This window comes from Doryrhamphus excisus, chromosome 4, assembly GCF_030265055.1.
Source record: "Doryrhamphus excisus isolate RoL2022-K1 chromosome 4, RoL_Dexc_1.0, whole genome shotgun sequence".
NCBI classification, from domain to species: domain Eukaryota; kingdom Metazoa; phylum Chordata; class Actinopteri; order Syngnathiformes; family Syngnathidae; genus Doryrhamphus; species Doryrhamphus excisus.
Window position 1 is genome coordinate 18,703,220 of NC_080469.1, and position 26,622 is coordinate 18,729,841.

General features: G+C 44.3%; 1 protein-coding gene across 1 annotated transcript; it reads right to left on the reverse strand.

Annotated features, from left to right (window-relative positions):
* Positions 1-21,509: 21,509 nt before the first annotated feature.
* LOC131127582 (gastrula zinc finger protein XlCGF57.1-like) lies at positions 21,510-25,180 on the reverse strand. The gene is made up of 2 exons (XM_058069626.1): positions 24,901-25,180; positions 21,510-23,538 (listed from the first exon to the last, which is right to left on the reverse strand). The coding sequence occupies exons 1-2, from the start codon at positions 25,076-25,078 to the stop codon at positions 21,794-21,796; spliced, it is 1,923 nt and encodes a 640-aa protein (XP_057925609.1). The 5' UTR covers positions 25,079-25,180; the 3' UTR covers positions 21,510-21,793.
* Positions 25,181-26,622: the final 1,442 nt, after the last annotated feature.

Genomic DNA, 26,622 nt, shown 5'->3' on the forward strand with positions numbered 1-26,622 from the left:
GTGTACGTAGTGGGATTTATTTTGCCGTCCGCAATTTTCAGCTTTTGGCCGTATGCGCACCTTTACTACGATGGAGGCCCCTGGATCGGGACCTTGTTGCAGCTCGGGTCCTCTTGAGCAGTCTTCAATACCGCCGCAAGATAGCAGTCTGCCTAGCATTGAGGATGCCATGAAACCATCGAAGAAGGAGGCGAACGTCCAGGAGGACGAGAGACAAAGCGCAACGTTTACTCGATAAAACATAACCATGTTAAAAGGGTTGGTGAAGGAGCGACTCATGACGGCAGCTGAAGAGATTCTGGCGCTGTTTGAAAGAACCATAGCATCCTACGAGGAGGAACCTTCTCGAACAAGAGAGGAGCAGGAGCGACAACAACTGGAAGCCAACTGGAAAACCCCAGATGTGCTCCACGTCGAAGGTATGTTGCACGTCGGTCTTACGATCAAACATCTATGCCGTCGGAAGGCTTGGCGTTTCACAAAGGGAAAATCAGATTTAAAAAAAATGACTTTACCCTTGCGACATGCCAAAAAAACGGATGTCATCCATATGAGGTTTTCTTCAAACACCCAATAGAAAAACCAAATGGGGTCACGTGACTACATCGTTTTTGCGCTGCAGTCACAACTTTCTGAACTGTATCACTTAACCTCATTTATTATCGCCACTTTAACAATTGCATGTTGTATTTGATATATTTTCGCAATTTGACCAGTGACTTTTTTATTTAAAGAGAGGACCGCGTAAAGAGCTGCCATTGTTGTTCTACCGGCGACTGTGACTGAGTTAAACGTTAACGCATTAAAACAGTTGCCCGAGCGCCATGCAAATGTCCTGGCTAGCTAGATGCTGTTGGGATTTGACCTCCTGTTCTTTAGGTCAGTGATTCCCGTAGGTGTCGTGTTGGAGGCAAGAGATGACAACAAACTTGTCAGTTATATGGTTTACTCTCAGACCAGTCAGTTACACGGAGCTCCGGACTCATAAGTCTTTCCCTGAACACCCCAGTTACGTAGGTTTTACTTACAGGTCAGAAAAAAGAGCGCAGCTAACTGTCCCTGCCGGGCTTTTATAATGCTAAGAAATGTCGGTAGATCTCTGGCGAATCACAGGTGGCCCCCCTCCTCTCCTTGGCAGACGTCTTCTCATCAACGCAGGGCGGCGGGGTGGAGCGGTGGAGCCGGCCGGTATCAACAGGCCGCAGCTGCAGACATCATGTCCTCCCGTTATCTGTAGTTAGTCAAAATCGTGTCTGTCTGGATGTGTGGGAGAGTTCCGGAACTGTATGTACCTGAAAGCGATTATGTGTCCTGTGATTTGCCCAAGGCTGCTTGGTTCTACTTGATTAAATGTAGTGCATAGTTATATGGTGAGATACAAAAAATAGGAGACAAACACACAGACAATCCTTCAATGCTAATACTCGGGCTAGCTCTATGCCAAAGTCCTGGCTAGCTAGATACTAATACTCGGGCTAGCTCCATGCTAACATCCGCAGTAGATTAATAATAAGGTCCATGCTAGCTCTATGCTAAAGTCCTGGATAGCTAGATGCTAATACTCGGGCTAGCTCCATGCTAACGTTCCTAAACACTATATATATATATATATATATATATATATAATCAGAGGTCTTGGAATATTTCCAAATGCATTCAAGAGTGACATTGTTTTTTTTACCTTTCATTGACTTGTAGGCAGTTAGATAGTTCTCTAAAACAATAGGAAAACCATAGGTCATGTGACGACTTCGCTGCAGTCAACTTTCTGGACTGTATCCGTAATTATTTCTACTTTTACAGTTGCATTTTCTATTTGATATACTTCTTTCAACTTTGGACTTACAGGGAATGTTAGATATTGGGTCCTCCATCAGAGAATTGTTTGTTTACTTGTGTATAATGGAGTTTGTTTTTTTTAACGTATTGGATATCGAGTGTTACTCAAAGGATGGAGTAGAATTGCTTTATCTGGATTTCTCTCACCATACATCTACTAGGTTTGACAAATCCCAGTAATGGACGAACATTCATCTCAATCATATTCCAGTCCCATATGACCATATTTTCCCTGCTGACTTATTGAGTAGATTTGCAACACCTGCTGAGCTTGATGGGCCGTGTGGAAAATAGTTTAGTCCCCTAAAACGTTCCATCAGATTCATTGGAATGGGTTTCCTGAAGTAGCATACATTGAGAACTTCTGGCTTTCTCCTGCTATTATCTCTTAGACCTGTAGTGGTAACTGTCAACAACTTTGGATTCAACGGAAAGACATTCACTCTAAACAAGTTTGGGCAGGTCCCTAGGAACGGTGGAGATGATGCCCTCTGTTCTGTATTCAGAAAGGTTGCTATCTCAATTCATAACTTCACTCTCCATGATGAAAAGACATTCCTCAAGATGAAACTGGGACTGTATGGCAATCTTGGTTCAACTTCAGATGATTGAATCAAGATGAAAATGATCGATAGATGATAATGTCCGCACTAGCAATTAGCATTAGTGTTTTACATGGTGACTGGGCGAACACCTCCAAATTCTTCTTCTTCTTTCTCTTTGGGCTTTTCCCTCCAGGGGTCTCACAGCAAACCAATCACCTCCATCTAAGCCTTCTACACCAACTACCCTCATGTCCTCCTCCTCCTCCTTCTTCTTCTTAATTTATTTCAGACATGCATACTATGTTACATTAATGTATCTCACATACGTATACACTTATCCATTATCTATATATATACTTACATATCTATACACACATATATATGCAGCATACATACACATATATATACACATACGTACATACATATACATACATATATATATATATATATGTATATATATATATATACACATACATATATACATACATACACAACACCTCATTACTACACATGTCTGAAAAGGAGCAGGAAGAAGCAAAGCTTATTAAATCCTACCCCTTCTCCACGCCAGAGCAGTTACCAATTCAATAAGTGATTTTTTCCCACACATATAATGTGTGGGAAACATCTTTGGCCTTCCTCTACGCCTCCTACCTGGCAGCATCCTTCTACCAATATATTGACTATCTCTCCTCTGGACATGTCCCAACCATCTCAGTCTGGCCTAAAGGACTTTATTTCCAAGGCCAACATTTAATGTTCCTCTGATGTACTCTTCCTGATCCTATCCATCCTGGTCACTCCCAATGAGAACCTCAGCATCGTCATCTCTGCTACCTCCAGTTCTGCTTCCTGTCTCTAGACCAAACAACATGGCTGGTCTCACCACACTTTTGTATACCTTTCCTTTCCTTTAGCTGAAACTCTTCTATTACATCACGCCTGACACTTTTCTCCACCCGTTCCATCCTGCCTGCACACGCTTCTTCACCTCATTTTCACAATCTCTGTTGGTCTGGACTGTTGACCTCAAGTACTTCAAGTACACATTGAAATGTGCGTTCCACTTGAAAACATGCATAACATCCTTTCAGGCAAACAGTTTCCATTCTTAGTGAGAGCCAGGACACATCTAGCTACTTCCTGACTACGGCAACACCCCGAGGACAAACCGCACACACTGTTGCCAACTTTTCAGTGAGAAAAGTAGCTATTGGCTGTCCAAGAAGTCGCTAGATGACGCCATGGTCTAATTTACTAAACACTTGCATATGATGACTCCATGGGAGACAAAAAAAATGAGTCTAAACACATTAGCTTTAGGGTTATTGATTACTGGTTTGTTGATTTAAAATTAGCCAATTTGCATTTCCTGTAAATGAAATGATTCATACTTTATCTGGGCCAGCACCTGTCAAAGTTCTGCCATCACACGTTGGCAGTTGAGAACTAAAATGAGCAGAAGTGAAGAGTGAATAACCGGATGCTGTATTTACTTTGTTAACATGAGTCGGTGTGGTTGGTGAGTAGCATCCTCCTCTGGTGAAAGTGTGTAATAGCAATACAGGAGGCTTATCGATGACTTGCATTCATCCCAAGACTTGTAAGCTCATCCCCTTTCCTTTACTAGTAAAGAGTAGCAATAGACTAACAATAGAATTTAAACAAAGATCCTCTTTTATCCAACAGAAGATGGAGATCAATTTGCGTTTTAGAGCTCGACACTGCGGCATCGCTGCTCGGAAGCTGATTGGTTCCTGCCGGCCCGTGGCTTTGTCTTTGAGCCCAGATAAAGGGTCTGGATTTGTCACTTTTGATCTAACAAATCGCCGGGGGGTTGGGATGTCGCCAAGTTGTCCGCACACAAACAGGGTGAGTATTTCATGTTGTGTAGTTTTGTATAGGTGGTCAAAAGCCCCGTACCAGATTGAAGCTGGAACGTGCATTTGCTGCATTTCCCAGAAAATCCAACCCCAAACATGCGAAATTAACTGAAATGACATGGTGTCTTTGAACGCAACTCTCGATTGTCCATGTCCACTTTTTCCATGGTTTGGCTGGTCCTGCCACTCTACTCCAGAGCCACACTGACAGCCACAAGAGGGCACTCTAGACTTGTGATGGATCCCCAGCCCCCCAATCGTAAAGAGGATCTCTGGACCATGCAGGAGGGAGAGTGTCTTCCAGGGTCGGAGGTCGGAGGAGGCCGATCCCACCAAGTTGCCACTGACGGTCGTGTCTGTGGAGATAGACGACGGTGAAGAGGAACCACAAGCACGCAAGCTCTTAGCTTAGCCATCAGGTAGCCACGACGCGACGTCACCCACGAGTGACGAAAGTCTGAGTGGCCATACGGGCTGTGAAGGCGATATGAGGATTCTTTGACCTGCTCAGTTTGTTCGAAAACGTTTACTAAAAAGGGCCATCTGACCCAATACATGAGAACACACATAAGAGAAAAACCATTCAGTTGCTCAGTTTGTGCTAAACGATTCTGTCAGAAGGGAACAATGGCGGTACACATGAGAACGCACACAAGAGAAACACCTTTGAGTTGCTCTGTATGTATGCGCTAAAAGCTTTGCTCACGGTACCGCAGTTTGACTCGACACATGTCTAAACATACTGGAGAAAAACCTTTTTAGTTGCTCCGTTTGCCCTAAAAGCTTCTCTCATAAGGTAGGAATGGAATTACACATGAGAGCGCACACAAGAGAGAAACACTTTTGTTGCTCCGTTTGTGGAAAGACTTTCTCCCTGAAAGGAAACGTGGCAATACACGTGAGAACGCACACAGGAGAAAAACCCTTTCGCTGTTCAGTGTGTGATCGAAGATTCTCTCACGATGCAACATTGCGGTCACAGATCACACACAGGAGAAAAACCCTTTAGTTGTTTAGTTTGCCATAAAAGATTCTCTCGAAAGCTAACAATGGCGACGCATGACGACGCACACGGGAGAAAAACCCTTTTGTTGTTTACTTTGTGGTAAAGGTTTCTCTCAAAAGTCAAATCTAGCATCACACGTGATGACGCACACGGGAGAAAAACCCTTCAGTTGTTTTGTTTGCGGTCAAAGATTCTCTCAGAAGTCCAACATGGTGTCACACAGGAGGAAACACGCTGTAGAACGAGAAGGGTTGGAGTCGGCCTCCAATAAGAACGACGAGAGATGATCATGTTTGCATTCCCTGCAGTCGGCTGAGACAATCTCCAAGCCACCCAATCATAGGCTTTATGAGCCGTGGCAGGGTAAAGGGGACTATAGGGACTATAGGTATTTGATGTGTAGGGGGCTTTAATCATGTTAAAAAAATTATTTAGAAGGTGGTAAACAGGTTTTCATTTTCTTATTTTCTCTAAGTATGTCTACTACTATATTAGTAACAAGAGTGTAAAGATGACTATAAAGGTGTTACTTCATGTCTAGAGGGCTCTAATGATATGTAGAAGGTGAGAGGTAGGTTTTGTATGAAGATGGAAGGCAGAAAGCTCTTGTAAGAAGCTACCGGAAGATAACATGATATTCTACGTGTAGCGTGCAAAGTCACTGATGTCGACATTCTCTTCTTCTACATGCTGAGGACTCCGCCACCCTCTGACCTGCTACACCGAGCCCACTGGTATCTGGTCAAGGGAAGCGGCAGTGTCAGAATCCTACGCCTGCTCCTTGCACTACAAGAAAACCTCCTCAGAATGCGAGTGGACCCCTGCCTCGTGGCTTGGATCTCCAGCTACCTCACTATAGACCACAGTACGTATATAGACCACAGCAGCATCGGTGCTCCACAAGGCCCTGGACTGTTCCCCATCCTCTTCACTCTCTACACTGCGGACTTCCGTTACAACTCCAACTTGTGTCATTTCCAGAAGTTTCAACATCTGCAGGAAGCTCCTGTGGATGTTCTACCAGTCTGTGGTCACCAGCGCTCTTTCCTATGCTGTGGCGTGACCTTTCCTGGTATTATAGTATGTATGGCGTCTATGATGTCTATCTTTTTCAGGTTTTATATTTGAACTTATATTCTTTGACACTTTATTCTATTGATTTATTAAGCTACTTTTATTAGAATTGTTGTTATTTCTTTTCTTTAAACAGTGCTACACATTCCCTGGAGGGAATCCCAAAAGGATTTATCCAGTATTCTGATCAAATTCCATCTTGCAAAAATTTTACAATTCAACATGTTTTAAACAGATATAGATTTTCCTTTTCCTCTTTTATCTTCTCCTTAAGAAAAACTGGATTTATAAATAGTGAATAATAATAATAATTATAAATAATAGACTTATAAATACAACTAAATAGATTACAGAAGGGTTTCGATTCTGTTCTACACTCCTGTTCACAAGATGGCGGTAATGCACACCGAAAGCTGCTTGCAATGGCCAACGGCCAATAAACAACAGAAGAAGAAGAAGATTTTGATTTTTACAAATACAATTTATTTACAATTAGTAAATTAATCTTTTACAAGATCAGAAAAATGTAAAGTGTTATCAGCTACGGTGCACAAAGCGTCATTAAAACACCATGTGTCGATGGCAGGTCTTTTGACAATTTGTAAAAACCAAACTCGAGCCTCAGTCTACATCGGACGCTGCAGCGCCAGACTGAGGCTGCATCCAGATCTGCACGCTCTTCAACCTTGTTCCTTCGCGACACATAAGTAGCCAGTTTTGCTGTGCCCGAAACAAAGTTGAGCAGCTGCCATTTTTTCTGGGCTTTCTTTTGGTACCCTGCACCATAAATGAACACCTTATCGGAAAAAGTGACATTAAATAGATTAAAGACCTGCGATAAAAGCGTGTGGGAACCCGTGAGTCTCTCGCACTCGCTAAAAAAATGGAAAACCGTCTCAGGGTGGCTGCAGAATGGGCAGGTGTTTGACACAGCGGGGCTAAAAGTGCACACTACAGCGTTGCAGGCAATGGCACCGTGCAAAATCCTCCATTGGAGATCAGTAGTTCGTTTGGGGATCGGGGGTTTGTACAGGACTCTCCAGCACGGGGCCGCTCCGTCTCCACCCAGCCTGCTGCTCCACACAGTTATGGTATAGGGTTTTTTTGGCGCCTGTACAGAGGTCTAGTTCCTGGGCCTTCTCTAGCAGCGGGCCGGAAGCGTTGCCGAGCTGAGGAATTAACTGCAAATCCGGAAAAGGGTCCTCTGGGTTGGGTTCGGTCCCTGTTTGGTATCTGGCCAGGAGAAGCTTCTCCAGAGCTCTCTGAACTGCCCTGGTGGACCGGATCCCCAGCAACGACCCCAGCGCCCCGGCGTCTGTCAGCGTCGGCCCGGCTGCGTCGATCACCTGCTTCAGCAGGAGAGTCCTGGAGCGAAGCAGCGCTGCTTCCATGCCCGGCATGGCCTCGGGGGAGATGTCCAGTCTGGCACCGTAAAAAAACGGCTCGTTTAAAAGCCAAAACAGAGAGGAAGAGCTTTTGCCTGACTTTTTCTTAAAGAAGACCCATGACTTGAAAACACTCTGATAAAAGGAAGGTAGACAATTAAATTTACATTTTTGGAATAGAGTAGAAACAGAGCAGCATCCAGTCCCAGGTTACTCACACGCCTGAACATGCAGCTAGCCACTTCTACACACTAGATCCGCCGGGCCTGTTAAAAACCTTTGGATGAACTGTAATCTGAAGGTTGCGATTCTGCTGACCAAGTGGATGAGGCCCTGCCCCCCCCCTCCTCTTTCAGCAGTGATAGGACCCCCTGCGGGACCCAGTGTTTTTTGTCCCAGAAAAACTCCACCAGCTTTGCTTGGAGCTGGTTTAGCAGTCCTGTTGGCGGCTCCAGGCATGTCAACCTGTGCCATAGTAGCGAGGCCACGAGATTGGCCGTGGGACGCGACCTCTGTAGGACATCTGGGGGAGCAACCATCTCCATTTCTTTAGTTTTCCCTCTACTTTTGCTGGAATGTCCTCCCAATTTCTGTTCTCAACGCCTTCATTGCCTAAATAGACCCCTAAATATTTAAAGCCATCTATCTTCCAGCAGAGATTCTGAGGAAGGAGCGTGAGACCGTCGGCCCACGGACCGATGGCGAGGGCCTCGCTTTTCCTCCAGTTTACCCTCGCCGCAGACAGGGCGTAAAAGGAGTCTGTCAGGTTTGACAAGACATCTATGTCTTCCTGGGTCTGTGTCATAACGACAACATCGTCGGCATAGGCCGATAAAGTAACACTCTTGTTAAAACCGGGTAGAGCCAGACCAGCGATGCTCAAGCGTATCTTACAGAGGAGGGGTTCGAGGGAGAGCGCATAGAGCATCCCGGACAGAGCGCAGCCCTGCCGTACGCCTCTACGCACCCTGAAAGGAGCACACAGACTGCCGTTGAACTTAAGTATGCTCTCAATGCCTTCGTACAACACCTGGATCTTGGCAATGAAACTCGTGCGGAATCCAAACCTCTCCATGGATTTCCACAGGAAGCAGTGCTCAACACGGTCAAATGTCTTTTCTTGGTCCAGTGAAATCAAACCGGTGTTCAGTCCCAAAAGGCTGGAGGTTTTCAAGATGTCCCGAATTAGATGGACGTTGTCCACCATGGACCTACCGGGCACGCAGTAAGTTTGGTCGCGGTGGATGACCTCCTCCATTACCTCCCTCAGCCTGGAAGCTAGCACCTTGGACAAGATCTTGTAGTCGGTGCAGAGGAGGGATACGGGGCGCCAGTTCTTAATGTCTTGCAGGTTGCCCTTCTTTGGCAACAGGGCTATGACGGCCCTGCGGCAGGACACTGGCAGGGAGCCTGAAGCCAGGCTTTCATTGAAGACAGCTAGAAGGTCAGGTGCTAAAATGTCCCAGAAAGCCTTGTAAAACTCAACCGTAAGGCCGTCGATGCCGGGAGCCCGCCGTCCCTGCATTTTCTGCAGGGCGGCGTTCAGCTCCGACTCTCGAAGTGGCCTGTCCAGCTGGTCACATGTGGCACCTGAGACCTGGGGCAGCTCTCCGCAGAACTCCTCAAACAGCTCTTCCCTTTCCTCGTACTCACTTGAGTACAGGGAAGAATAAAAACCAGTTACCCGCACTCTCAGCCGGCCAGGCTCAGTCAGTTCCTCCCCCGTGTCAGAGAGCAGGGAGTGGATCAGCCTCCTCTGACTGTGCTGCTTCTCCAGGCCGAAGAAGAAACCGGAAGGGGCATTCCATCTCCATGATGTTCTGGACCCGCGACCGGACCAGTGCGCCCTGCACCTTGGTGCCCAGCAGGTCCTTCAAGGCCATTTTTTTAGACTTGAGGATTTCAATATATGCTTGATTTTCTGTGGACGAAATCAATGTTTCCAAGTCCACAATCTCGCCTTCCAGCTCTCTGATAGATCTACAGGTGTTGCGTGTGACATTGAGCGTATACTGTTGGCACAGAAGCTTCATTTCCATTTTGCCATGATCCCACCACTGCTTAAGGCACGTAAAGTCAGTTTTCCTGTGTCTAAAACGAGTCCAAAAATAATTGAGGGACTCCCTAAAACCCTTGTCTAGGGTTAGAGCAGAGTTGAAATGCCAGTAAGCGCTCTTGGGTGACACATTCTTGATGAAGATATGACACAAAACCAAAGAATGATCGGTGGAACAGGCTGGCGTGATTTTACAGCTTTTGACAGCGTTAAGGTGTGCTTGAAAACATAGAAACAATCGAGTCTGGCTGCAGAAACCCTGTCTTCACCTAGGCGGGACCATGTGTACTGACGACAGTCTTGGTGCATCCTCCTCCACACATCCACAAGGCCGTGGGAGTGGACTAGCCGCCTCAGAGCGTGCTGGGAACCTGGATGAGGCTCTCCATGATTGCGGTCTAAAAGCTTGCTCTTGGTGCAATTAAAATCCCCACCCAAGATTACAAAATCTTCCGGGCCGCAGCAGCTCAGTTTGGTGTTGAGTTTTTCTAAGAAACTCTTCCTCTCTGTGCCGTTAATCGGTGCGTAAACATTAATGAGAACAAAGACATGCTCATCAGAGCGAGCTTTCCCCAAGAGGCATCTCCCTCTTTCTATGTGCTCTACTTCTACCGAGGTGGGAGTAAAGGTCCTGGAGAACAGGAGCCCCACACCCCCACTCGCAGTGGTTTTGTGGCTAAGAACTTTTTTGGCTTTTTGCGTTTGCTTCGCCGCTTCGCAGGAGCAGACATAGATGCACATACAGACACACTCCCAGACACACTCTCGCACATCCCGGGGTTTACCTCTGCCACCTCACCTAGCTCATCTGTCGTCTCCACCACCTCTTGTGTCTCATCCACAATCTGACCTGTCTCACTAAGCTTTCGAGCCTCATGCACCAGGCCTCCTGGCTCGCTCACCTGTCTTGCTCCCTCTACCACAATCTCCTCTACACCTCTGTCACTAGCCCCATCACCAGCCACCTCAGTTTACTCACTCTGCTCTTCCAGGCGCTCATTCGCCGCTCCCTCCCGCTGTGCAGCGACGGGCGTCCTCTGCCTGGCCGCGGGGATGGGTCCTCCAGCCTCGAGTACGCCAGCCGCGAATCCGCCGAGGCCGGCTCCGCCTCGACCGGGTTGGGGCGGTTCGGACAAGCTCTAATAATGTGCCCTTCCTCTCACAGCCAAAGCATTTCAATACGGAGGACGTGGCAAAAAGTTGACGATCAAACCCGTCCACCCGCACAATGAAACGTTCTGTTGTTAAGGATCATGAACACCTGTCTGCGGTGAGACACAACGTGCTTCAGTAATGGCGACTTACACCCAGACAAAACTTTCTTCATCGGGGAGAGCACTTTCCCGTGACGAGAGAGCTCGTTGGTTTAAAAACTCCTCGCTGATGAATGGCGGCACGTTAGACAACATGATTTTTGTTGCGGGCTGCGTGAGCGGCAGCACCGGCTCGGAACAGCCCGTCAACAGTGATCCCCGTCTCCACCAGCCTGTTCACTTGCTCTACTTTGTCCAAAAACAGCACCACCGCCTTATTCATACGGGCGGCGGATTTAATAGCCATGTGGCCAACTATCTCGCCCACGGCCAGCGCTACCTCCTCCACGCTGCATAGGGAGCCGGCGACCACCTTGACGCCGTGCCTCCGCGACAGCTTGGCGAGGGCGAGGCTGTCGGTCGCCATTACGGCTCCCGCAACAGCGCCCCAGCCGGCTACACGCCTGGCCGGCATAAACCGGGGAAAACCCCCACCAATTAAACCCAAAAACCACCAAAGCAAGCACCAACACATACAAAAGCCACCACCAAGAAAAAAAGATAAGAAAAAAGTACAGGAAAACGGAAAAGAGAAGCCAAACCTCTCGCTTTCTCTCTGCTCTTCCACTCACACTCCTCCCACACGAAGAAGAAGAAGAGGAAGAAGAAGAGGAATGCGAAGGTTAGCAACGTTGGAAGGTAAACAAAGGCCGAGGGCGAAAAGGTGTCATAGAAGGGAGAAAAAAAACATCCACATGTTGAAAGAGTTGGTGAAGGAGAGACTCATGGCGGCGGCTGATGAAATATTGGCGCTGTTTGAGAGAATTGTGACGTCATACGAGGAGGAACTTTGTCGGATAAGACAGGACAACGAGCGACTTCGACAACAACTGGAAGGAAGTTCCAGTGGCAAGACGAGAGTTTTGCTCCAACTTGGAGGTATTTTCTGTCTTTCTCCTTTATAGCACACTAGAATAGGATAGAACACGCTGTGTGGACGAAAGGGTCGTTTTTACTGACACTGGCTGCGTTCCAATAGCGGCTTCGGTCCACCTCGCACTTGCTAATATGGAACATGAAAGTATTTTGTATTTTTATTCAATCAAAGAAAACATGGATTTTGAATAAAATATTATATTTACAAACCAAATTAGTTTTACCAAAATTATGCTTTACAAATGAAAAAATGTGGAAACATATTTATATATTTATAATATATTTATACATATTTTGCTAGCCTTTCCGGAAGTTTACGACCGTGGGCGGGGCCATCCCCAAACGAGGTTAGGAGCCTTTCTATTGGTCAGTGTGCAATGCCGGCGTGGTAGCCACGCCCAGAGGACAGCTCAGGAAATAATAAACCTCATTTGTAAATCATCATGATGGACACTTAGTTTAGATAGAAGTTGCCCTCCCACGGCTCTGGTGTTTTGGAGAAACTCCTTCCCTCGCATCCCCTTTGAAAAGATATGGGATGAACACAATCAGTTTTTTATTCCAAACAAAGTGAAAGAACTTCACATTGAAACAATCCACATTTTTTACCCTTGCAACTCACATTTAGCCAAATTCATGGAGGGGGTCTCGTCACAATGCTCATTTTGCAAAATAGAAGAGGAATCAATAAGGCATTTATTCTACGAATGTCCCATTTCGCAAGCATTTTAGACCGAAGTTTCTATTTTACTTTTTATGTCTTGTTTGGTCTTGTTTCTCCAATGTAACCTTCATAAAGATTTGCAGAATGCTGTGAAATTTCTTTGTTTATTCAGAAAATCCCATATTCACAAATCCAGAGTGGTGTTATGTAAGCAAATATTCACAGGTTTTCTTCTGAACTGTAAATATTATATGAATCACTGAAGCTGATAATCAAAAACAGAAAAGCAGTGAAAACCTTTCATACATTGGAGAATGTTCTAAAAACAATTCATATGAAGAACAAGCTTAAGTGTCATGGTTTCTATTGTTTTTATTTTATTTTCTTATTTTCAAGCAATGTCCCTCGTACATTCCTTTCTTTGTGATTTACTTTTTCTTATTTATGTTGATATTGCACTTTTATGTTCCTGTAATTCTGCTTATACTGTTTTGTACAATTGAAGTTTGTAATAAAATATATATTATAAAAAAAAAATCATCATGATGGAAGGAGAGCTCGCAGACCTCACAGCTAGGAGACCCGAGTTCAATTCCACCCTCGGCCATCTCTGTGGAGTTTGCATGTTCTCCCTGTACATGCGTGGGTTTTCTCCGGGTACTCCGGTTTCCTTCCACATTCCAAAAACATGCTAGGTTAATTGGCGACTCCAAATTGTCCATAGGTATGAATATGAGTGTGAATGTTTGTTTGTCTATATGTGCCCTGTGATTGGCTGGCGACCAGTCCAGGGTGTACCCCGCCTCTCGCACAAAGACAGCTGGGATAAGCTCCAGCACCCCCCGCGACCCTAGTGAGGATAAGCGGTAGAAAATGAATGAATGAATGAATGATGGAAGGAGGTTGACAGCTTGTCAGCAGCAGAACACGCAGGGCTGTTTCTTAAAGGGCCAGCACATTCTTACATGCGCATACAGTATATCTTCATATATTTACATGTGGAGGACAGAAGCGGCCATTTTACCACATGAATGTCAAACTATTAGGACAGTCAACTCATAAGAACAATTGATAAGAATAATACGGAAAATATTTGGCTAATATTTACATTTTTGTGATGATCTGAAATCCAGAGGGCTTCTTGAAGGGCCCCCCACCTGACCCTAAAACTCCCCCCAGTGGCCCCTGTCATTTGACACCAGAGGGCGCGTACCAAGACCCAAGCAAAACATCTCCAGGATAAAACGCGTTTGTGTCCTGCAGGCGTGCAGCAGCTGATTGGTGGTCAAGAGGAACGCCCCCCTCAGACGCAGGTGGTGAGCTCCGCGTTATCGCAGGAGGACCCCCAGACCCCCCACATTAAGGTGGAAGAGGAGGAGCTCTGGATCACCCGGGAGGCTGACGTCACCACGCTGCCACTGACTGTGGTCTCCGTGAAGACCGATGAACGGGAAGAACGACCCCAAGCAGATCAGCTCTCGTCTCCCCTTTCACACGGTGAGAATGCAACGTCACACCCAGCTGAGGATGAAGACAGGGAGCGCACCCAGGAAGCCTTGAGCAGCGATACAGACAGTGGAGGCAATATGAGGCCTCCCGGCAGCTGGAGGAAGAAGGCAGGAAGGACAAGTTTCACCTGCTCCGTTTGCGCTAAAAGCTTTTCTTTTAAGAGCCTTTTGACTCAGCACATGAGAGGACACACCGGTGAAAAACCTTTTAGCTGTTCAGTATGCGATGAACAGTTCTCTCGAAAGTCATATTTGTCATCACACATGACAACGCACACCGGAGAGAAACCTTTTATTTGCTCCGTTTGTGGGAAAGGCTTCTCTCATAGGTCTAACATGGCATCGCACATGAGAACCCACACAGGAGAGAAACCTTTTAGTTGCTCACTTTGTGGGAAAGGATTCTCTCAGCGGTCCAATATGGCTTCACACATGATCACCCACACTGGAGAAAAACCTTTTAGTTGCTCCATTTGTGGGAAAGACTTCTCTCAGCGGTCCAACATGGCTTCACACATGATAACCCACACTGGAGAAAGACCTTTTAGTTGCTCAGCTTGCGGTAAGGCATTCTCTCAAAAGTCAACCATGGCATCCCACATGAGAACGCACACTGGAGAGAAACCTTTTTGTTGCTCAGTTTGTGGTGAGCAATTCTCTCGAAGGTCATACATGGTCTCTCACATGAGAAGACACAGAGAACGACCAGAAGGGTTGGGGGCCGCCTCGAATGATGACGTGTGACCTTCAACAAGCTGTCTGCTGCAAGGTGACTGGTCTCTCTGACACCCATGCATCCAATAATGCAATGTGATCACTACGCATAATCATCAAGTCATGTACAACCACAACATCTTTTAACATCTTTTCTCTGGAAGAAAAAATCTATAACTAACATGGACCTGACCTGCCTTCAGCTATTATTAGGCTAGATTTGGGGGGGTGGGGGTATGTTTGTGACCTGATAGCCGCTGGGAAGTTTCCGGAGAGCCCAACTTACTTCCTTCTGACTGAGCTCTTAGAAACTTGGAAAGTCTCTTCGGTGGCTCAGCCATCTGGTCAGGATGCCTCCCGGATGGGCTAGTCTGACCAGTGGGGGGCCTCGGGAAGACCCAGGTTCCTCGCCTGGGAACGCCTTTGGGATTTGCTGGGAGGATCTGGACCAAGTGGGCGGGCAGAGGGAAGTGCTCAGCTTTAAAGGGGAACTGCACTGCCCAGCATTCCCAATTCTTAATTTCTTTCCCTTTTCTGTGCATTCTCTCACCAGAAAATTAGTGAATATGAGAAAGCTAACAACAGACGTCATGGGAAATACCTATTTTGACCTGAAACTCCCTCACAAAAACGTCCAGTGTACCATTTCCACAAGGGACTTCTATTCGCCTCATGCTGGTGGGATGCCCCCTGGTGGAATGCCCCCTGAACGCCTCCTGAAGGACTAGAAACGCTTTTCAGCCATCTTGTCCTTTGGGTCGCGACCCAAAGCTCATGAGCCTCGGTGGGGGTAGGAACGTCCTCCCCCCCGTGGTGGCTAGTGTTTGCTCTCATACTAACCCAGGTCTAAGCTCCATGAACTATTCTGATGACACTACAAACTCCGCAGGACCAGCACAGTCTCGAATAAACACGGCCCTTCAGAAAGTAGCAAGTGGTTCCTCGAGAAGTCCACCACCATCCTTACTCTGCCGGTCAACTAGCAGCTGCTGGAGATGGTCGAGTCATCCAGATACCTCTGGACAATAATCAATATCTACGTATATTAGCTATACTAACTAACCCTAATCAATATCTATATTAGCTATACTAAGCCTAATCAATAGCTATATTAGCTATACTAACTAACCCTAATCAATATCTATATTAGCTATACTAACCCTAATCAATAGTTATATTAGCTATACTAACTAACTGACCCTAATCAATATCTATATTAGCTATACTAACCCTAATCAATATCTATATTAGCTATACTAACCCTAATCAATATCTATATTAGCTATACTAACCCTAATCAATAGTTATATTAGCTATACTAACTAACTGACCCTAATCAATATCTATATTAGCTATGCTAACCCTAATCAATATCTACGTATATTAGCTATGCTAACCCTAATCTATATTACCTATACAAACTAACCCTAATCAATATCTATATTAGCTATACTAAGCCTAATCAATAGCTATATTAGCTATACTAACTAACTAACCCTAATCAATATCTATATTAGCTATACTAACCCAAATCAATATATATTAGCTATACGAACTAAACCTAATCAATATCTATATTAGCTATACTAACCCTAAACAATATATATATATTAGCTATACTAACTAACCCTAATAAATATCTATTTCAGATATACTAACCCTAATCAATATCTATATTAGCTATGCTAACCCTAATCAATATCTATATTAGCTATACTAACCCTAATCAATATCTACATTAGCTATACTAACCCTAATCAATATCTATATTAGCTATGCTAACCCTAATCAATATCTATATTAGCTATACTAACTAACCCTAATCAATATCTATATTAGCTATACTAACTAACCCTAATCAATATCTATTTTAGCTATGCTAACTAAGCCTAATCAATATCTATATTAACTATACTAACCCTAATCAATATCTATATTAGCTATGCTAACAAACCCTAATAATATCTATATTAGCTATACTAACCCTAATCAATATCTATATTAGCTATGCTAACTAACCCTAATCAATAATGGGGATGTTTTGGTAGCAGCAGTGTTTTTTTTTTTAAACATTTTATTAAACTGTTGTACAAAACAGTATAAGCAGAATTACAGGAACATACAAGTGCAATTCTACAGAACAATATCAATATAAATTAAATAACAAAGAAAGGAATGTGCGAGGGATATTGAAAATAAGAACAACAAAATAAAAATAATAGAAAACATGTCACTTAGGCTTGTTCTTCGTATGAATTGTTTTCACTGCTTTTCTGTTTTTGAATATCAGCTTCAGTGATTCATATCATATTCATATTTTCAGTTCAGAAGAAAACTGTTGAATATTTGGCTTGCATAACATGACTCTAGATTTGTGAATATGGAATTTTCCTAATAAACACAGCATTCTGTAAATCTTTATGAAGGTTGCATTGTAGAAATAAGACAATTTCCATGTTGATGTCAATGAGTGTATTCAAAAAGTAAAATAGAAACTTTGGTCCAAAATACTTGAGAAATGGGACTTTCGTAGAATAAATGCCTTATTGATTCCTCTTCTATTTTGCATGAGCATTGTGACACGACCCCCTCCATGAATTTGGCTAAACATGAGTTGCAAGGGTAAAACATGTGGATTGTTTTAATGTGAAGTTCTTTCACTTTGTTTGGAATAAAAAACTGATTGTGTTCATTCCATATCTTTCCAAAGGGGATGTGAGGGAAGGAGTTTCTCCAAAATACAAGAGCCGTGGGAGGGCAACCTCTATCTAAACTAAGCGTGTTCCTTATGTGTTTGTTATCACATTTACTGTCAAGAATGTTCCTTCCACGAATCATTAAACTTGGAGAAACTCCTTCCACCAGCCCACCCCGGAGAGATGATTTAAACAGTTGCAAAAGCTGGGCTGGGATTCCCTTAATCACTCGTTCATAATCAACAGGATCCATGTCGATATTATGTTTTTGAACAAACATGTTATAGTTGTATGATGTTCCATTTCTGTCTAAGAAATCAGAGAAAAAAATGATGTTTCTTTCCAGGCATTGTTTGTGGAACATGGACTTGTTTCTGTGCAAGATGTATTGGTTATTCCACATAATCCATTTGTGAGGAGCGAAGTTGTGTTTGAAGGCCAACTTCCATGAATCCAGGGCTTGCTTGTGAAAAAGGGATAACTTAACAGGTAATGCCTTGTAAAAATCTAAAAACAGAATGAGTGCTCCATCATCAACAAGATGTGAATAATCTATCATATCCAGCACTAGACGGACATTGTCAGGTATGTGACGGCCTTTCATGAAACCTGACTGTGTAACTGAGATGATCTCTTCCAAACAAGGTCGTAGTCTTTTAGCATATAGGGACGTCAAAATGTTGTAGTCTGAATTCAGCAAAGTAATGGGTCTCCAATTTTCAATATCGGGAATATCCTTATTGGGTTTCGGCAAAACAGTGATGATGCCCTGTTTCATTGTTTCTGGTAATTGGCCTCTAGTTAAAGCTTCATTGAAGACACACAAAAGCAAATCTTTGATCTCATTCCAAAACGTTTTGTAGAATTCAAAAGGTAAACCATCAGGGCCAGGACTTTTATTAAGGGGTGCTTTGTTTACAATGTTATCCATTTCATTTATTGTTATGGGGCTGTCACATTTGGCAGAGTTATAAGAAGATATTTCTTGTATGAAAGGATGAATTGTTTGAAAAATCATTTACATTCCTCACTTTCAAAAGATGAGTACAGATTTTGACAAAAGTTTGACACGTATGTTTTAATTGCTTTGTCATCAGAAATAAGAACATCATTTATGTAAAGTTTATCAATTCTTTTAGTAGACCCACGTTTCTTCTCCAAGCTATAATAATTAGAATATTTCTCCCTGTGTTCCAACCATTTGGCTCTTGATCTATAAAAGCCCCTCTAGCCTTTTCAATGAATATCTTATCTAGTTTATCTCTGAGTTCGTTTAATGTACATTTTTCACTTTCACTTAGAACGCTTTTCCCAAGACTGCTGTTTATCCCTCTCAGAATCTCTTCATATTCTTTAGCTTTCTTTTTAGCAAGATCTTTACTAAAGGCAATAGAAAAAAACTCTCCATTCATGTTTCAACAATTCCCACTTCTGAGTGAAGGTAATTATTTTGTGAATGGACTGACAGTACGACTTATTGTTGTTATTGTTGTAATAGGATACAGTTTAGTTTCCAGTATTACATCTAATCTGTTTGGATTGTGACAGTAGTAAGTAAATCCCAGCATGATCAGTCAGAGGTGCTGTTGCCATGCCACATGAGTGCAGGACATCATGCAAGGAGTCTGAAAACAGCCAAAGGTCAATCCTTGACTTCCATGGTTCCAAAAGGATATGTCCTTTTGGAACCATGTAAATGCAGTACCTGTATCTGGATGAAGAATCCTAAAGGGGTCTAGCAAAGACAAGTTATTGCAGAAGGTGTAGATTATTGGATTCATGGTATTATCATTTCTCTGTGGAAATCGGTCAAGTTTGGAGTTTGGTGCTTCGTTAAAGTCTCCTCCAATAATAAATGAGGCTGTAATAAATTGTTTGCTAACATGCAATATTTTTTGGGCTATTTTGTCAAAGAGCTTCACATTTGCAACTGAGATGTAACATTACAAAGAAGAAAATACGTGTCATTCTGTTGTATTATTGTTATGATCCACCTGCCCTCCAAACAAAAATGAGTGTCAACAATGTTTCCCTGAAAAATTCTGTCAAACAAAATGGCGACCCCACCAGAGTGATTAGAGCCATGGCTAAAAAGAACTTTACCACCCCACTGTTGTTTCCAAAAAGCTTCATCCTTTTTACCCGAGTGTGTTTCTTGAAGAAAGTAGACATCTTTCTTCTGAGACTGACAAAACAAAAACAATGCTTTCCTTTTAGAGATGTCACGTATCCCTCGCGCATTAAGAGAAAAAAGAGATAGAACCATAAAAAAGAAAAAATGAAAGATTAATAGTACAATGTAATCAGGTTAAAGACCAATTCTTGAAAAGAGTGCAAAACCACAGTGCACTTTGACATTAGCTTTAAGGTGCAAACATTGCATCAGTAAGCATGTGCATCATAATAGTCAATCAAAATAGTAATTATTCCTCAGGAATCTTGGAGTCTGTAACGTCAACATCAGACATAATGAAGGATATATAATAAAGAGTTTCGGTGTGATACTTATTTCAGGTCATCAGCAGAGAACCTCTTTCCATCAATGAAGGCGAAAGCTCCTCTGAATCCAGCTTTCTTCATCTCTCTCCGTGCTTCCTCCACAAGGGGCCACAGCTTGGCTCTTGCTTTTCTGTAGTGCTGTGTCAGGTCTTCGCTGATTTTTATCTTCTTCTGCTTGAGGATTTCAGAATTTTTGATATTTTCTGTTCTGCTTCATCCAGCTTCAGCTCCATATTTTGTACTTTGATGTTAATCTCCTCCATTGAAGTTGACAAGTTTTGAATGTACTTGGTATTTTCACTTATTCCACTTTCCATTTTGATGACCTTCTGTAGCATGTATTGTTGTGTATCCCCGATCTTATTTATGGCCGCTAGTAGGGTCTGGTTGGAGACATCTGCGACGCTCTCCCTGAGAACAACTTTCTTCATTGGGCTGTTGGCTGGAGACCCGGACCTTCCTGCAGCATCCCAAATGTGGCTTGGCATCGTCATGGGCTAGTTTGATATTTGTAATATCAATGTCCATTGAAGAGGACGTCTTGTGCTTTTTTGTTTCGCCTTCATCGTGTTTTGTGGCCGTCAGCATCACTCTCGTGTAAGCTAGCTAGAAGCTCTCGATGCTTAGTCGAATGCCGACGATAGTATTTACTTCCAAGACCCTACCTTCTTGATGCTGTTGTTCGTTCAGTTTTCACTAGTTCCTCGGTGGGGATGTCATAAAAAGTTTACGCACCTTATTTCTTCTTATAAGTAGTGCGGCTGTGGAGTGAAAAGTGCGACTTACACCGACGCCATCTTGGCCCGGACGTCCAGACTGCCCAAGATGAAGAGCCGATGAAGCAAGAGAGGCTGTAGTGGAGATTATGCTTCATATTTGTAGAGAAAAGCACGTCATATGTGGCGAGGTCGTGTCAACTCAACAAGGAAGTATCGATAGAGAAAACACGGACACCACCACTCGCAAACTTAGGAACGCCATTCATCCGTTAGGATGAAGCATCAATGTGTCTACAGTTCACGTTGTGAAGTGTTCTAAAAGTAGCGGGACATTGAACATACCTCCAAGTTGTAGCAAAGCTCCAGTCTTGCTAGCAGCTTCCAGTTGTTGTCGAAGCCGCTCCTTCTCTCTTAATCAAGAAAGTTCCTCCTCGTAGGACACTACGGTTCTTTCAACCAGCCGTCGCCGTGGGTTCCCTCACCAAGTCTTTCCGCATTTTCAATGTTTTTTCCTCGATTACACTTAGTCGGCATCGCCTTTTGTCTCGCGTCGTCTTTGGGTTTCAGAGCATCTGTGACGTCACACTGCTGCCATCTTGCTTTAAAAAGCCGTCACAGAGATTATAGCTCCTTTTTCTTAACAAAGGCATGTAGTAGTGTTGCTAAACTGCCCAAATCCTGCTAAATAGACAAAAAGAGCCCATAAATATACAATCCTAATCCTGGTTGAATTTATTTGGAACACGCACACAGTTGGCATGGAATTGATCATGGTCCGGTTAACAAAAGAAGCAGGGGAAGCACAGATCATTCTAAAAGCAAATGAATAGTCTCTGGAAGTGGACTTTATAAGAAAGCTCCATCATAGGAATATTTACAAAGAAAGATTTGAGAAAAACAGTTTCTTTGTCCCAAACAAGGATAACTCTCTTGCCAAGGAGAATGGCACAAAGGAGAGCACCCCCCCCCCCCCCCCTTTAGCGGTAGATGGTGACGGCGTGGGTCGTCTATGCACGTCAGAAAGACCATTCAAAGTCCTTCTGGTTCCAGTAATGTTTGGGCTGACTGCCAGATGAAGCTACGTCCTCCAAGTCCTTTTCATTCCGGGCTGAGCCCAACCCTTCCGGACAGGCGTTCTCTCCTCGGTGTGTCCGCATGTGGTAGACCATGTTTGACCTTTTAGAAAACCTTTTAGCGCAAACTGAGCAACTGAAGGGTTTTTCTCCTGTGTGGGTTCTCATGTGTGATGCCATGCTTGACCTCTGAGAGAATCGTCGACCGCAAACTGAGCAACTAAAGGGTTTTTCTCCTGTGTGGGTTCTCATGTGTAATGCCATACCTGACCTTTCGGAAAATCCTTTCGCACAAACCGAACAACTATAAGGTTTTTCTCCGGTGTGGGTTCTCATGTGCGATGTCATATTAGACCGATGAGAGAATCCTTTACCACAAACTGAACAACTAAAAGGTTTTTCTCCAGTGTGCGTTTTCATGTGTGACGCCAAATATGACCTGAGGGGGAATTTTTTACAACAAACTGAGCAACTAAATGGTTTTTCACCCGTGTGGCCACTCATGTGGAGTGCCATGGTTGACCTTTCAGAGAATCCTTTCCCACAAATCAAACAATGAAAAGGCTTTTCTCCCGTGTGGGTTCTGGTGTGTGATGTCATATTAGACCTGTGAGAGAATCCTTTCCCACAAATTGAACAACTAAAAGGTTTTTCTCCTGTGTGGGTTCTCATGTGTGATGCCAAATATGACTTTAGAGAGAAACGTTTTCCACAACATGAACAACTAAAACGTTTTTCACCGGTGTGTGTCGCCATGTGCTGCATCAAAGTGGACCTGAGCGCAAATTTACAGTCACAAACTGAACAACAGAAAGGTTTTTCTCCTGTGTGCGTTCTCATGTGTCGCATTAAAGTGAACCTTGTAGCAAATGTACCGCCGCAGACTGAGCAGCAGAAAGGTTTTTCTCCAGTGTGCGTCGCCATGTGTTGCATCAAAGTGGACCTCAGAGCAAATGTACTCTTGCAAACTGAACAACTAAAAGGTTTTTGTCCACTGTGTGTTCTCATGTGTTGCATCAGCGTGAACCTGATGGCAAATGTTCGGCCACAAAAAGAACAACTCAAGGGTGTTTGTCCTGCGTGTTGGCGTACATGTTCTGTCAAGCGGCTCTTGAAAGAAAAGCTTTTATCACAAACTGAGCTGGCAAAGCCTTTCTTACCCGTCTTCTTGTCTGGATCGCCGCTCAGAGCGCCCTCATCCTCGGGTGAGTGTGACGTTACGTCATGGCCGTCTGATAGCGGAGCTAAGAGCTTCTCTGCTTGAGGCTCATCTTCCTGCTCTTCAGTCTTCACGGAAACACCAGTCAGAGGCGCCGTGGTGAGACCAGCCTCCTCTCCTTCCTGAGTGATCCGCAGTTCCTCCTCTTCCTCTTTCGCAAGGGGGGGCGGGGGTCCTCCTGCTTCAGAGTGGAGCTCACCCCCTGTAGTTCTCCTTGACGACCAATCATCTTTTGGACGTTTGATGGATACAAATAAGGACTCGGGTGGTTGGTCTTCCTGGTCTTCAGCCTTCACGGAGACACCAGTCAGTCGCGTCGTGGTGAGACCAACCTCCTCTCCTTCCTGAGTGATCCACAGTTCTTCCTCTTTCACGTGGGGGGGGCAGGGCTCCTCCTGCTTCAGACTGGAGCCACCCTCCTTTGGCTGAGGGGAACGTTCTTCTTGACAACCAATCAGCTGCTCGACGTCTGCAGGACACAAAGAGACTATAGCTCAGACACGATCCCTGAGATGTTTCTCCTGGAAGTCCATGCACACGTCCATGCGTTCTCCATCACTCAGACATGCAAGTACAATGAAAAATATATTGATCGTCCACTCCATCATCATTGATTGGGTCATTCTTATGTCGGCCAGCCCCTGGAGTGTACATTCTATGGACAAATAAACTACACACACACAGTGAAGATGAGGAAAGGATGGCCTGGTTGGAATACAAATTTCCCCACTGAGGGACGAATAAAGGCATATCTTAATCTGTCTATATTGTCCCTACTCCAAAATAAGCATTATCTAGTTTGTGAGCTGCACTGTTGAGGTGTATGAAAAAAGATTTTCCTTTCAAAGCCCGTCCTCACAGAACAAGGCCATAGCAGACCTGAGGTTCCAGTAGAGAGAACTGGCATGGGGCCAAGACGCCCTGGGTCATAGTAGTTCTAATAAGAAAGACCTTCAAGTGAATGATTTGTTCATCATGTAACGTTAGATAATAAAAACAAGGAACACTACGTGACAGTTTGTGCATCTGTAAAGACAGGGGTCTCAAACTCGTGGCCCTTGGGCCAACGCTAGTTTGTGGCCCCTGCCTTGATATGAAAGTTCAATGTTTGCTATGGATGCTGTATGGTATCGTGGACCCAGAAATGACACAATTGACACCACTTGGCCCCGCCCATACGCAAGGGAGCCCGCCTGTTTTGCTTTTTCCCTCATCATCCATGATTGAGATCACCACCGTCACTGCTCTGTACTGCTGTGGAAGTCCGAAGCTCCGCTGTCATTTCTGGGTACGATACCCTCTGGAGGCTCCTAGAGCTAGGCTGGTTCCAACGCTTCTTACTGGAGCTCTGCTGCTAACTGATGGAGCTGAGTGCGATGCTAACTTGCTCATTGACTCAAAGGATGACGTTTCATTCATGTTCATGTTAAAGGTTAAATAACTTAATACTGTTCATTTGAATCTGAAAACAACCATTTATCTACCCACCAACTGTATGTGGTTTCCTAAGTTGTTCTTATTTGCTGTTTTACTATTATTTGATTTATTTATTTATTACCGATTGATTGGAAAACCAGAACCAAAACACTGACAAAGTGGAGAATTTTTTTTATGAAAACCTGGTGCGGCCCAGCCTCAACCGAGCTCCAGTGGCCCCCGGGTAAATGGAGTTTGAGACCCCTGTCCTGTTGCTTGGTTGCTGAATCAACATGGCGGCCGTCCGCCTCACTCCAGGTCGCTAAAAACGACGTTTCGCGTCTTCGTCATCGCTGCCAGGTCACTAGCAGGTCACAAGTAAAATGCCCCAAAAGAAGCAGGACATTGAACATACCTCCGAGTTGGAGCAGAGCTCCAGTCTTGCTAACAGCTTCCAGTTGTTGTCGAAGCCGCTCCTTCTCCTCTCTCGTTCGAGAAAGTTCCTCCTCGTAGGACGCTATCATTCTCTCAAACAGCGCCAATATGTCATCGGCCGCCGCCATTAGTCGTTCCTTCACCAACTCTTTCAGCATTTTGTTTCATCGAAGCCAGTAGGCAACTGAAACGTTTCCGCCTCGCCTCTCCTCCCCTTGAAGATTGGCGAACTCTCTGCTTTTACGACTTCCAAGGTGGTTTTACGGCGGCTCAGCCGTAAAGCATCCACAACGTCACAATGCCGCCATCTTTTTTAAAGTTTTGAATTTGTATTTTTTATTGAACAGAACACATACATTGAACATACAAAATAAAGTCAATAAAGGAATAAAGGCTATTGTAGAAGACAAAGGCAGACGATAAATAAAAGGCAATTCATGGAAGCATCAATACTACAGTTCAGTACCCACAAACATATCCTGATACACTGCTGCTACCGAAGTCCGGGCCAAGATGGCGTCGGTGTAAGTCGCACTTTTCACTCCGCAGCCGCACTACTTTGCAAAACCAAGTGCACAGCTTTTAATAAGAAGAAATAAGGTGCGTGAACTTTTTATGACATCCCCACCGAGGAACTAGTGAAAACTGAACCAACAACAGCATCAAGAAGGTAGGGTCTTGGAAGTAAATACTATCGTCGGCATTTGACTAAGCATCGAGAGCTTCTAGCTAGCTTACACGAGAGTGACGCTGACGGCCACAAAACACGATGAAGGTGAAACAAAAAAGCACAAGAGAGTCCTCAAAGACGTCCTCTTCAATGGACATTGATATTACATTGATATTGCCAAGCCACATTTGGGATGCTGCAGGAAGGTCCGGGTCTCCAGCCAACAGCCCAATGAAGAAAGTTGTTCTCAGGGAGAGCGTCGAAGATGTCTCCAACCAGACCGTACTAGCGGCTATGAATAAGATCGGGGATACACAACAATACATGCTACAGAAGATCATCAAAATGGAAAGTGGAATAAGTGAAAATACCAAGTACATCCAAACTTGTCAACTTCAATGGAGGAGATTAACATCAAAGTACAAAATATGGAGCTGAAGCTGGATGAAGCAGAACAGAAAATATCTGCTATGACAAAGGAGAATAAAGAGCTCGGTTCCACGTTGAATGACCTGGAAGCTCATCAGCGCCGCTGGAACCTCAAGATATCTGGAATTCCAGAACAAGATGATGAAAATGTCAAGAAAACCGCAACTGAGCTCTTCTCAAGCATCTCCCCGAACTTGGCCGACATTTTACAAAGCTCAGTGGACATAGCACACAGATTGGGTCCAAAGAAACGGAAAGGCACTGGCGATGTCTCTGGGCACCCTCGTCGCACCACTGCACGGTTTGTGTCACGCTCGGTTCGGGATCGTATTTGGGTGGATGCCAAAAATTCTGAAATCCTCAAGCAGAAGAAGATAAAAATCAGCGAAGACCTGACACAGCATGACAGAAAAGCAAGAGCCAAGCTGTGGCCCCTTGTGGAGGAAGCACGGAGAGAGATGAAGAAAGCTGGATTCAGAGGAGCTTTCACCTTCATTGATGGAAAGAGGTTCTCTGCTGATGACCTGAAATAAGTATCACACCGAAACTCTTTATTATATATCCTTCATTATGTCTGATGTTGACGTTACAGACTCCAAGATT

Excerpts from the sequence above, each read along its gene's own strand:
- LOC131127582 (XM_058069626.1), bottom strand. The coding sequence starts at position 25,078 with ATGCTGAAAGAGTTGGTGAAGGAACGACTAATGGCGGCGGCCGATGAC. Across the intron at positions 23,539-24,900 it reads AGCTCTGCTCCAACTCGGAG|ACGTCGAGCAGCTGATTGGT; the intron begins GTATGTTCAATG and ends TGTGTCCTGCAG.